General features: G+C 33.0%; 1 protein-coding gene across 1 annotated transcript in view; it reads right to left on the bottom strand.

Moving 5' to 3' along the window:
* The window catches only part of LOC110107642 (putative NAD kinase 3), a 76,324-nt gene extending 69,218 nt beyond the window's left edge, over positions 1-7,106 (bottom strand). Inside the window, exons 1-3 of the mRNA XM_028695915.1 lie at positions 6,861-7,106; positions 2,958-3,126; positions 1,723-1,842 (exon numbers count right to left, since the gene is read on the bottom strand). Coding sequence (XP_028551748.1) covers positions 1,723-1,842; positions 2,958-3,126; positions 6,861-6,890 — 319 coding nt within the window. The 5' untranslated portion in view covers positions 6,891-7,106. The remainder of the gene's footprint in view (positions 1-1,722; positions 1,843-2,957; positions 3,127-6,860) is intronic.
* Between the last annotated feature and the right edge of the window lie 6,071 nt (positions 7,107-13,177).

Genomic DNA, 13,177 nt, shown 5'->3' with positions numbered 1-13,177 from the left:
CCGACCCGCTTCGGGTTCGGGTCGGGTCAACCCAAACCCAAAATTTTCGGGTCGGGTTTGGGTCGGATTTTCGGGTCGGGTCCAATATTGACAGGTCTAGACACAAGCAAAAGAAGAAGAAAAACCCCCACTTCTCCCTTCGATCTCCCCTTCTATACGGGACGGACAAGCACGCGGGATGCCCATCCTCACTCGAGTATTTTGCCGCAGGAGATAAGAGATCTTCGCGCGATCTCTCTGCTGTAGCCGCCCGCGGGAATTGAAGACTGAGGGAAAACGGCCGCAAAATTTGAAAATCAAACAGATCTTAGCCGTTGATTTCAATTTCAGATTTGGCTATTTGATTTAGCCCAAATTGGACTCGACTAAAATCGATTTGGGTCGATTTGGGTCCGAGCGGGTCCTATCAAGTTAATTTTACGAAATTAAACTTGAATCGACGTCGAATTGTGTCGAAATGCGTCGAGTTGAACTCGACGACGCTCGACGGGGTTTGATTGATTTTGAATTGGATTGATTTGATTTAAATTAAATTAAATTGATTTAATTTAATTAAATTGAGGCTCAATTTGGATTAATTTCACCTCGACGATGATCAATTGGGTCGATCGAGCGCGGTCGAACTTTGTCGGGCTCGATCGGGGTCGAGTCGGTGCGAAAATATTCGTCAACAAGAGCTATTTTGGTCCTTCCTAAAGAGTCAATAGACCATTTTGATCATTTTCTCCCCATTAGAAGTTCAATGTAACTTCAGGATTTTCATAACTAATTTATATTTGATACCAACGGTGGAGGTTTGGATCCCACTTCATATGAATGATGCAATAACTAGATTTTTATTCTAAACATATTAGATAAACAGGTAGGTGATGTTATTTGGAATAAGTTTCTCCAACATCCAAAAAAAAAAACTAAATCTAGTAGCTCTAAAATGTGATTTGTTGGAACTTGGAAATTATTGCATATTGTGTATATACAATTTTAATTTGAATTTATGTAATTTGTAAAAGTAATCCTGGCTAGCCAATTAGCCATCATACAGTCATCCAGATGAAACGTCCTGAGCCGGTTAGGAGGGTTGTGAAAGTAGCATGTGATATCAATAAAGAAATTTAATCGCCCCGCATCAGACCTAATTTTCACTACACAACTGTTCTATGAAGGGGCTCAAATTCAGTACGGTTGGATGCATCTATGACGTGGCTTGATTTAGTAAGGTGGGATACAGGCCACGTCTATGAAAGAGCTTGAATTTAGTGCAGTGGGATGCACTGTTATTGATCTCAAAGTAAAATTCCCCATAAATCTTCAGGGAACATCAGAGTTTAGGATATGAGATGTATTAAAGCATACATTTGCATATACAGAAGAGCTTTTTTAACCTTATAGGCATGAATCATCTGCTGACAGAACAATTATATAATTTAAACCATCAGAAAGTTCAAAAAATTATGAATCTTTATTAACCCATGTAAGAAGTCAGAAAGAGGAACAGAAGAACCATGTACCACAACAGGTAAGTTGTATGTAATAGCAGCTATTCCACCCAAACCTAAATAAAAAATCCAAACATAGCTCACAACAAAACTATGTACACAGAATTACGATTTTTAAAAAATCAAAAAAGTAAACCCAAAAAAAACAGCAATAAATGTTTAATTTTGCTCGATGATGTGAAAACACCCTAATTTCTATTATGTTTCAAAGAATTTTTTCACAAACCTTGATGTTTAAGACTAGAATTCCGCTCCTTCTCTAGTTCATATTTACGCTTCCAACTAGCCGCCTCTGCTTGTGCTGAAGCTTTTCCTTCTGCAACCCGCCTCAATGCCTTTGCAACAGCTAAAATTACAATTTGGTTTCAATTGGTAGGTTTCGAGGAAATCAGAAGAAATATCAAAAACCATAAAAATGATTTTCCTGATTAAATTCAGAGATACATTTTCTATTCAAGAACTTCAATAAGTGAAAAATTCTAAACCAAGCTACTCTTTACAACTCTCTTACCAAAGAGCATTCATCATTTAAGAAATATTTTAAAGCAAGATATAAAGTGGTATGTATGTAAATCCCCCTATGTTAAATTAAAAAGCAGTAAAAGCTATCAATTTTGGCTTTATTTAGCTTAGCGGGACAGGCACAATGCTGGTCCCATTAGGGAAGGTGGCTTTCAGCACAGCATTGCCCCCACATCAAGACCATACTGCCATGCAAGTGCAGAATTTCCATAATCAGGAGAAAACTTCGTGAGAGACATACTCTCAGTGAAGCATGGTGCATCATCTCAGAATCTAGAACACATAAATTTCATATTAAAGCCTTAAAATTTTCCTCTCAATAATGGAATATACACTATCTTAAGGTTAAATGGTCTATACTGCACAAAAATAAAAGTCAAATTTCCTAGTTACACTCCTCAGCACAGCATTCTTTTATTTTCTGTGCAAAAATAGCGGGGAGAACTTGATGTTTTATTAGTATCAATAAAAGGGGGCATTTCCCCTAATAGTAGGTAAGACTAGGGCTTATCAAAAGTAATCATTCCAGAAGCCATTAAGCTGACAAATAAAAAAGATAAGAGAGGTGCAAAATCCATAATCAAAAGGAGTAATCAAACCATATACCCTGGCAGAAAATCATCAGGGGAACACAAACCCTTCACATTGAAATGAGATGAAGAAAAATAATGTAAAATAAAAAAAGTTTCACAAAATGCTTTGCTTGATTTTTAAATGACTTGCAGCGGTCTACCTTAAAAATACATAGTATAACACTCCTCAAATTATTAAATTAGAGATTCACTTGTTGGACAAATTAGAGAGGTTTATCAGTTTAAGTGGAAAATGTTAACATGCATAGAATAAAAAAAATTAGCATAGTGAAAAATTATATGCAAAGAATTATATTAAATATGGGAAATAATATAAGCCTGTTGGAAATAAACAAGCAAATCTTACTTCTAAGAGCCTCAGAGATTTCAACCAGATGCTCATCACGTGCACTAGTGGGTGGATCTTCCAAAAATTCATGATCTCCTCTCGCTGGATTTAAGGAGGACGACATGTTGGAAAAACCAATTTCTTCCAAAGGAAAAGGAAGATCACGTGTCATTCTACCATCAGATACCTACCAAAAGTATTCAAAGCATATTTAAGAAGATAAAAAAGCAAGAGAGGTAAGACCTACTTCAAGTTTATAAGTATGTGAGAAGTAATGCAAAAGGATGTTTAGGATGCCAAACAAGCCTACGGAGAGTTGTTATAGTTAAAATGGAACATAAAATTAAGTGAAAGTATTAATAAATTTCTTCAAAATGTTCACCCACTATTACCATAGTTTTTGAATTGCAGCTAGAATCTCAACTAATAATTTGAATTTATAGCAGAAGAAAAATCTCAGACAAAAATAAAAACTGATGCCAAACAGCCCCAAAGAAATTAGTTTGTAGGCTCAGTAAAAACACTAACGCTAAGCAAACCAGAAACATTAAGGAATTTTCTAAGTTACTTACAGCTAGAATCTCGACTAATAGTTTGAACGAACTATAAAAAAATGCCCTACGAGCTAAGAAAATAAGCTGTAAGCCCAATAAAAACACTAATGCTAAACTAGCCAGAAACATGTAGAAATTTTCCTAGTTACTTGACCAGCTAGAAAGATTTGTGATAGCTCAGCTAATAATTTGAACTCAAAACAGAAGAAAATTATGCACCACAAATTAAGAAAACTAAGATGTAGGTCCAATGAAATGTGCTTGCAAGATTTTGAGAACAAATAATCCTTAATGAAGATAGAATGTGAGGAGGATATGTTAGAACAGGTTGGACCAACTCAATCGAACCAGTCCCCTAACTAAAGTGAGTGAACAAGCAAGTGTGGGAGAGAGCAGAGCCAATGGGCAAGTGTGGGCAAGCGGATGAACCGCCGAATGAGAAATCAAACAAACCGAGCGAAGCTGTGCAATTGTAAACAAAAATACGTGACTCCTTTTGTGAGATAAGTTAAGTTCGCTCCCTCCTGTGAAATCCACAAACAAAAGAAGGCAGTGATCGGCCGTGACCAAGAGGAAGAAAAGGAAATTGGGTGAGAGAGAGAATTTTGTGTGCAAGAGAAAATTTGGGAGGAGTTTGTATTTCTTTTGCCAAAAATAGGTTAGTAATTCATTGCTTTATTTATTTATTCTTTAGGTGAAGGAGACAGAGAAAGAGTAGTTCATGCGCTCGAGAGAGACGGAGGAAATTTTTTAGAGAGGATGAATTTAGAATTTGCTAATTTTTTTATTAAGCAACTTATTATTTTATTCAACATGAATGAAGAAATAACAGGCCGCAACTCATAAGATTTTAACTCGACGAGTAAGAAGCAAAATTGAGGTAAAAGATGCAAGTTATTTAAGTAAAAATTTCAACCAATTTCATATAATACTATATGCGATATGATTAGAAATAAAGTTTGTTAGCTTAGAGGAATTTGACTTTTGATATTGTTGTTGACGACATCTAACTTGTTTAGCAATATATTTATAATAATTGATTTCTTCAAGATTTTTGGTTTAACAATATTTAAGGCAAGCAGTGTTATTTTAGACATTGAAGGAAATTTAATTTTTGAGCTGTGACAAAGCACCAAAACCAAGTAAAGATTCTTGAGAAAATTTAGGTGTTGCATTAAAGAAGGTCATATAAAGTCTAAAAGAATTTGGAAGAGTGCCAACACACAAAAGAGAAGTGAAGTGGATGATTACATTTATTTTATAGCTGTTATGTTTTTATATTTTGTTTCAACTAAATAATTTGATATTGTATATCATGCCTTTGTACTTGTTAAATTCTAAAGTATTTATTATGCATTATAAAGAAGAATATTAAACAATCAATGTTATAATATGGTATATACAAATATGGAAATATTTATATAAATTGATATGCATATGTAAGGCAAAATGAATAATATGAATTGTAATATATAAATAAAAATATTAAAATAAAAAAGGTATATGCATTCAAATATAGGAGTTCACCTTTTTATGGTACTGGTTGGCTGGTTGGGGATGCAACATACCCGTGCATGTTAAATAGAAAAGGAAATGAAAAATGAAAATGAAAATGATTGTACCTTCATTGGTACAAAATTAGATGGTGTTCATGTTATACATGAAATGTTAAAAAAAAAAGTATTTAAAGGAATAGAAATTTTGATATACATTTATATTAAATATTCATATGTCTGTTAAATGAAAAAAAAAAAAGATAAATGAACATGACTACATGACTACCTATATACATGTTTAATTACTATACTATCAATCGTAATTGTCCACTAAGTTTATCATAAAAAACTCAAATATTTAAATTGAAATGTTAGGCAAATCTCTTATGCATTAAATAGTTCAAAGAGAAAAGTTTGTATATGGAAGAAGGTGATCAAATGAAAATAGGTAAGAACAAATTTGTTATATGTTCAAATTGAAAAACTATTTTAGCGGCTCTTCAATTATACTTTAGATATTAGTCTATTGAGTAATTATTGTTATTAAAAGAACTGTAATAACTGTCCGAGCGTCAGACCCCACCTTGTTAACTTGAGCTTTCGAGTCGAGTCGTCACAGATTTTGCTTTCCATTGGAACTTCACAAGACCACTATATTAGATATCCAATTCATTATACTGTTTGGAGAAAGATTTGTGATTTGGATCTGATAGTTATCTAATCTATGCATCTAGAATGAAAACTGGACTATTATATCATGGCTGGTTGCTACAAAGTTCTAAGCAGATAGCTACTCAATGTAAATAAAACAACAAGATAATCAATTAAAAAAAAAAAAAGCATGATGAGTCATGACTGATAACAAAATACTATTTGTTGAGAGGCATATTGAAACTATCATAGTATCATTATCAATAACTCCAACACATTTCTTCCAAAACTAAAGAATTTGTATTACCGGTAAAGAACATATGTTATTTAGCTTAATCAAGAACTTTGTAATTGTAAATAGTGTTCCAATAGTCTTTCAATGGCAAGTTTTCAAAATTAGTCAGTCCATTATTGCAATGAAGCAACCACCAAGGGGATGACTTAAACCATGTTGAGACCTTTTCAACTCTTAATCTGAACAATCAAAAAAGCTGGTGTAGGTTTGGACGCAATTAAACGGTACGCATAAACAGTAACAAAAGTTGCTAAGAATGAAAGTTTTAACCGCTAGTACAACGAAGGACTGAAATAAATCTCAATTTCAATTAAAGGCCTCTTGAACTGTAATACTTGTCCAGTAGAAAACTGTGAAAATCACTGAGCAAATAAGGGGGCCCTCTCTGAATCTTTGTTACTGAAGAGACAAAAAAGGGCCCCTATTTCTCTGTTTCATTATTGATCATTTTATGAATTTCCCGTCCTTATTCTTTTCACATTATAGCACGTATTATAATACTCCAGTTACCATCTAAGATTAACAGTAAGTTGCCTGATTTCTTAGGGTTTAAACATACGGATGAGAACACAAATGAAAAATTCGCAAACAAATACTCAATCCGCAGAAAATCAGAGGTTTCCACTGAGAACTTCGCCCCTCGATAAAAAATTCGCTTCACCCGAACTAATAATAATAGACAGCCACAAAAATAGCACTCATCTTCTCAACAACCCAAGATAAATTTGACAGCACGAGTTCCATCTCTCCAAGAAATCCGAAACGCAAAACCATGCATGCAGTAAACATAATGAATCGTACAGATCGATTTCTTTACCAAATCAATCCCGCTACAACTCAACAAACCTGATCAAATCTCAAGAACAAAGGAAGATTCCTCTTGAATTCAGACACCTCACAGAACAAGATGAGAATGATTGCTTACCATCTGAGATATCGATTCTTCGGGATACATTGAAAAGGCGAGGTACGGCGGCGGCGTACGACGGTGGCGCACTCTGAAAAAAGAGAGAGAGAAAGAGCAATGGCAGCTCAACGGCAGCTACGATCTACTCCACTATTAAATGAAGTAGTTATTGACTACTCCATCTATCTCAGATATCACCTCCTTCAAGCATTTCCCACGGACCTTCTAACGTTTCCCACGGAAAAAATTAACGAAATTTTCCAAGGCAGACATCTTTTTAGCAAAGCATGAATTCTATTTAATTATTTATTTATTAAAATTGTATGCTGATTAACCATTATCTTTTAATTATGGATCTAAATGATCTCATAAAAAGAAAAATTAAATTCATATTTATCAAATTAGTATTTTTTATATAGTTATGAACTATTTTGAATATTTAGAAAAATTAGGGGACTAATTTGATTTTTTTTGCTATATATAAAGCTTCATTATAGTTTTTTTAATTGACAATAATACATCTATATAAATAATTATCACTAGTTAAATCCCTACCAAGATGATATAATTTAAATTATAATGTGCTCAAATCAAGCACTTTAAATATTTGTTTGTGTCCTGAAACATTCGTGGTAGTAGAGAGATATAGAGTTTAATGTCTTAGTTTTATGCGAAGATATAGTACATATAGATGAGAGATATGCAAGAGTCATAAGAAGCACCAACACTTTTACTTGAAAACCCCTAGAAAAGAAAAATAATATGAGATCTAGCTCAGTTAATTAAAATGATTCTACAAGTGTTTATAGATGATTACAAACAATGTCCTTCCTCGGGGGAAGGCCTTGGATCAATGTAGCAAATATACATCATATATAGAAAATTTAAGTTAGAAGAATCTAGTGATATGAGAGTTGTTCTCAAAAAAATGTTGGCCTGTTCATTTAGTCAATAAGACTCTAGTCGGGCGACAGAGGTCGGGGGTAGTCGTAGTTGGGCGACTAAGGTAGAGAGGATTGTTGTCGTGTAATAGAGGTCCGAGGGATCATAGTCGGTGGATGATGGTGGTCAAAGGGATCGTATTCGACGGATAATGAAGGTCAAAGGGATCATTGTTAACCGGCGATGGAGGTGGCAGGGATAGTAGTCATAGGACGATGATTGTCAAAGGGACCGTATGTAATAACCCAAAAATGAAAAAAAATTTAATATATGAACTTTTGAATTTCTATTTAAACTAGAATGCTTTGGCACTATGCTTGTGAGCAGTGTGGCACTAGATTTGAGAGTAGAACAGTATGAAAAACTATCGCAACGGCATTTGAGTCTATGTTTCTACAGTAATTCTGAATTATGCATGCAGTGCTGTGGCACTGGGTCTGAGTGTTGCGATGCTAGGCACTAATAGTTTCCCCATTCATGATGTGACTTGCTCGGGAAGGAAATGGAGAATGGGAAGGAGGAAAGGAGAGAGAAAAGACAGAGGAAGCTCTCCAAGGCTTTTCGTTCTATCACTTCTGTTATAAAAAATATTCTAAGCATTGTAAGCAATTATTATCTTACTTTTGCTTTTGATGATTTTAATTTATATGAATTTTATCTCTCATAAATATGTTAAAAATACATTATCTCCTGATTTCATAATCTTTCACCCTGTAACTTTTAATATATTATATATTTGATCATTTTGAATAATTTAATATGATTTTTTTGTGTTTTTAGCAATTAAATATGTTTATAAAAATTTATGGGTAAAATAAGTAGGAAAGATGATTATTGAAAATATGTTTAAAATGATATAATGTGATTTGATATAATATGAAAATGTAATATATTCTAAAATGATTGATAGAACTAATATGTACTAGAATGTGATATTGAACTAACTGAAATGATATTTTGATTGGTATTAGATATATAATAACTGCCACATGATAACCTTAAGAATCACTTATTCACCAATGGTAGTTATAAGGAGCTGAAGACTAATTGAGAGTCATAAGGATTCGGGGCATAACACCATATAGTCGGTGGGTGAAGGTTGTCCAAGGGATTATAGTCGGTGGGCGACGGTGATTGGAGGAACTGTAGCAGGGTAACGGATATTGGAGGGATCGTAGTTAAGTAATGGAGGTCAAAGGGTTTGTAGTCGGGCTATTAAGGTAGAGGATCATTGGCATGTGATAGAGGTTAGAGAGATCATCTTCGGCGGGCGATGGAGGCCAGAGAGATCATAGTCGGCAAGCGATGGTGGCGAAGGGACCGTAGTCGGCGAGCAATGGAGGTTAGAGGGATCGTAGTTGACGGGCAACGATAATTGAAGAGATCATAGTCGACATGCAACGAAGGTTGGAGGTGTCTCGCGCCACGATCTAAAGTGGAAGAATTTCTTTTATTTTCTCTTTATTATCTTTTTAGTTAATTTTACTTATTTTTTCATTTAGTTAACAACCAATAATCATTCACTTATAACCAAACAGCAACAAAAAATACCATTATATTTATTTAGTCAATGTTTACATTCTATAAATATCATCCAAAATAATATGTACAATAGCCACAATAGGGTACAAAAGAATATATATCACCAAAGAACTAAAATAAAATCAAATATCATTACTATTAAGCCTCAAATCACAGGTTATTTATCTTTACCTGAAATTATATAAAACTAGCATAAAAACCCAAAAAGTAATCAAAATACATCGTTGCCTTCAATGTAAGGCAAACGAATCAATATGCTCCCATTCTAGTCAATATCAATCAATAAGCAGTATATATCAATATGATAAAAAAAAGTCTATAAATCTATCAGTTTCATATTGATAGTTTTATTATATACATTTATCAATCATATCCATTATTATGTCATGTATAACTGTGTATCGGTATATTTTAGTCGTCCAGTTGATCATCAGTTTTTAATTTAACCCTAACTATCAAATAATTAGTCATCAAGCTTTATTTTACCATAGTTATCTATTATCGTAAGTCAATTCAAAGGTAACTTTCATAATCATTTAAGAGTCATCACCTTCTACCTGTCGGCATAATTTGGTCAATCGATTGCAAGCTATAAGCAGGATCACACTACCAATCTTCTTTAAAAGAAAGCTTATTAAGCCACCCTCTTGTGCTGGATATTATATTTTAACACTCAAACCGCATTAATTATAATGCTAACCGTCAACCTTCCTTGCTTATATGCAATTGCTACATTCATCTTATAGCAATAGTATCATTTCATCTATAAATACAATGATGTATGAAATACATAAAAAATTATAAAATATGCAATATCTTAAGAAATGCATAACTATCATTTTACCCAATAAAATTCAAAAATATAGTAGTCGTGTCCAATGGCGACTGCCTAATGGCAAGGGTTCACTAATAGTGATGTCGTGGTAGAGCTCTGGGATGCTTCAAGCCTCAGAGCTCTCTTGAGTTTCTAGCTCAGGGTCTAAGCCTCTAAAAGTCATACCCCCTCATTATGTGGCATGAGAGATTCTACTTATAAATTTTGAGAGTGGCAATGCCCCATAAATATGGAGAAGATTGAGGATAGATTCAGAGTACTCCATAACATGGCCCATATTGATTCTTTTGATCATAGAACATTTGTTCAGCATTCAAGTGCCTTAATAATATCAAAACTAAGCGATCTTAGTTTCATTGGATTCATCTCATTGAGTCACTCGATTCTTCTATAAGCATTATATTTGGATTTCATTTGTCATCCAGTTAAAGCAATTGAGATTCTAAATATGTGAAGCTCCTTCCCAGCATAGGCACTGTTCCTCTCTCGTTCCTTCTTCTCCGCTCGGCATCCCCTCTTCATAAGATCTTTGTAAACCTAAATTTTATTTGTCTTATTTATGGTTTTCTTCATAAGATTTTGTTTTTAATGTTGGATTACATCAACTATTTTTGCTTTAGAAGTATCATGTTTTGTTCTGTTTTGACCACATGAGCTGATTAGGGCACATTCCTTAGTAGTTAGGATTTGTCTGAAGTGAAGGAAATGGGATAAAACACCAATAATTTATAGGTTGATGAATCTATGAATTTATCATTTATATGGCTCTTGTGGATTTACAGGCTTCCATTATGCTGAAATCCATCCTTTCCGTTTAACAAACTGTTTAAGAATCTCATAAGAAAAGGACAAAAAATATGGGGATCACATTTTGTTATGTTCAAGAATTTCTTTCTTATATGCAAATTTGATTGCAAAAAAAATCATTCTTTTGGGTGTTCCAATTTTTTTTTACAAACAATTTAAAAGTTGTTAGTCAAATATTAATTATTTGCAATTTTAATGGCAAAGCTTTTTTTAATTTTTTTTAGAAACAATCTAAAAGTTGTTAGCCAAATATCAATTAGTTGCAATTTTAATTACAATTTTAATGCAATTTTAGTATTTATTATGTTATCTGGTTCGACTTCATTGAATCATCAAACCGTGAACATCTCCTCCTTTCGGTTCGTTATTTGGTCCAGTTTTCACAACATTAGATTTTAGTGTCGTTGGTTTCATCTCACTGAGACATTCAATTTGATTATAAATTTGTTGAAATCAAAGTTCAGATGATCCCACATTTAATTTCTAAAGTTTTCAACTTGAATATGGCTTGAGATTCGTGCTTAATCAAAGTGATTTTTTGTGACGTATCAATAAATAAAAAAATAATTTTAATTGAGTAATCATATGATCTTCAAATATTGTTTGCTTATAGCCAAAGAGAGGATCTTGATGAGACAAATCCTATGAGCTCATAGATAGCTTAACTTCTTTGAACTAATCCTAAACATTTGAATCTTCTTCCTTTTTTCGACTTTATTACATTACAATTTAATTTTCTTCATCTGGCTCTTCAGCATTAATCTCCTAGTCACCATCATTACTCTCATTTTAATTCTAATTTTCAGTTAGAATTGAAAGGATTGGTTGATGCTTGAGAATTTCATTCTCAATATTTACCAACTTGCTAGTGGCATTTTCTTTAACTATTTGTGTTGATATTCTAAATAAAGCATACCAAAAAAAAAAAAAAGCTGACCAAAAAAAAAAAAAAAGCTGAATATTGTTGTTATCAATAAGGCTTCATTTGTGACGGCTTTGTTCCTGCTTTTTAAGAAAGTTGTCCCAATCAAAGCCTAAGGCTTCGTTTGGGACAACTTTTTGACTTCTTCACAAAGCAACTTTCAAGTATAAAATTTTTAATTTTTGTACTAAAAACCTATTTTAAGAAGCAATAAGAAATCCGTCTCAAACGAAGCCTAAGTCTATTCAACAAAAGCAAGATGAATAAATCTATTCAAGATTTTTTTAATCAAATATTTATTTCCATATTAAAACATGGAGCAACAATAACAACAACAACAACTAGCCTTTATTCCACTATGTGGGGTTGCTTACATGAATCTTTTTTTCTCCATTTGTGACTTGTTAAGAGTCAAATTATCATTTAAATATAATAAAAAATAATATTTATAACATTTTTTAACTAAGTCTTTTTAGACCTGCCACTACCTTTCTTAACATATGTCAAATCTAATATATATACTCTTCTAATTGGACCATCAGAAAAGCCAACATTTTATATGACCAAATCATCTAAGAATACTTTCTCTAATCTTTTCTTCCAGTGGATCTACTCTAGCCTTTCCACATATATACTCGTTTCACTCTATCTCTAATAGTCAAATCACTCATCCACATGAGCATCATCATCTCTACAACACTTAATTTTATGTTTCTCTTTTAATGACCAATATTCTATGCCATAAAGCATTGCAGGTCTCACCGCGATCCTATAGAATTTTTCCTTAAGTTTGAGGGATACCTTTCTATCACATACATTTCTCCACTTCAAACATCCAACTTGAATTCTACTAATAATATCCCCATATATATCACTATCACTTTGAACAATAGACTCGAGATATCTAAAACGCAAACTTATTTATGACAAGAACATGCAAAGTCACAATCCCTCTACATGATCTATTATTACTAAAATTATACTCAATGCATTCAATTTTAAATCTACTCATAGACTTAAGGTTGACCTCCATAATTTAAGTTTACCTTCAACTCCCTCTCTAGTCTTATCAATAAAAAGAATATCATCGACAAAAAACATTTACTATGATACATCCTCATGCAAATGTCTAGCAAGAACATCCACAACTAAAACAAAAAGATACAGACTTAATGTTGATTGTTAATGAAATCCAACTGAAATAGAAAAACACTTGATCAAACTACCTTGTGTTTGAACACAAGTAACAGCTCTTGCAAACCATTCTTAATGACTTGAATATAAGCA

Source organism: Dendrobium catenatum, unplaced genomic scaffold (genome assembly GCF_001605985.2).
Source record: "Dendrobium catenatum unplaced genomic scaffold, ASM160598v2 fragScaff_scaffold_706, whole genome shotgun sequence".
NCBI classification, from domain to species: Eukaryota; Viridiplantae; Streptophyta; class Magnoliopsida; order Asparagales; family Orchidaceae; genus Dendrobium; species Dendrobium catenatum.
Note: the sequence above shows the minus strand (reverse complement) of the source record. Positions and strands in the feature narration are given on the sequence as shown.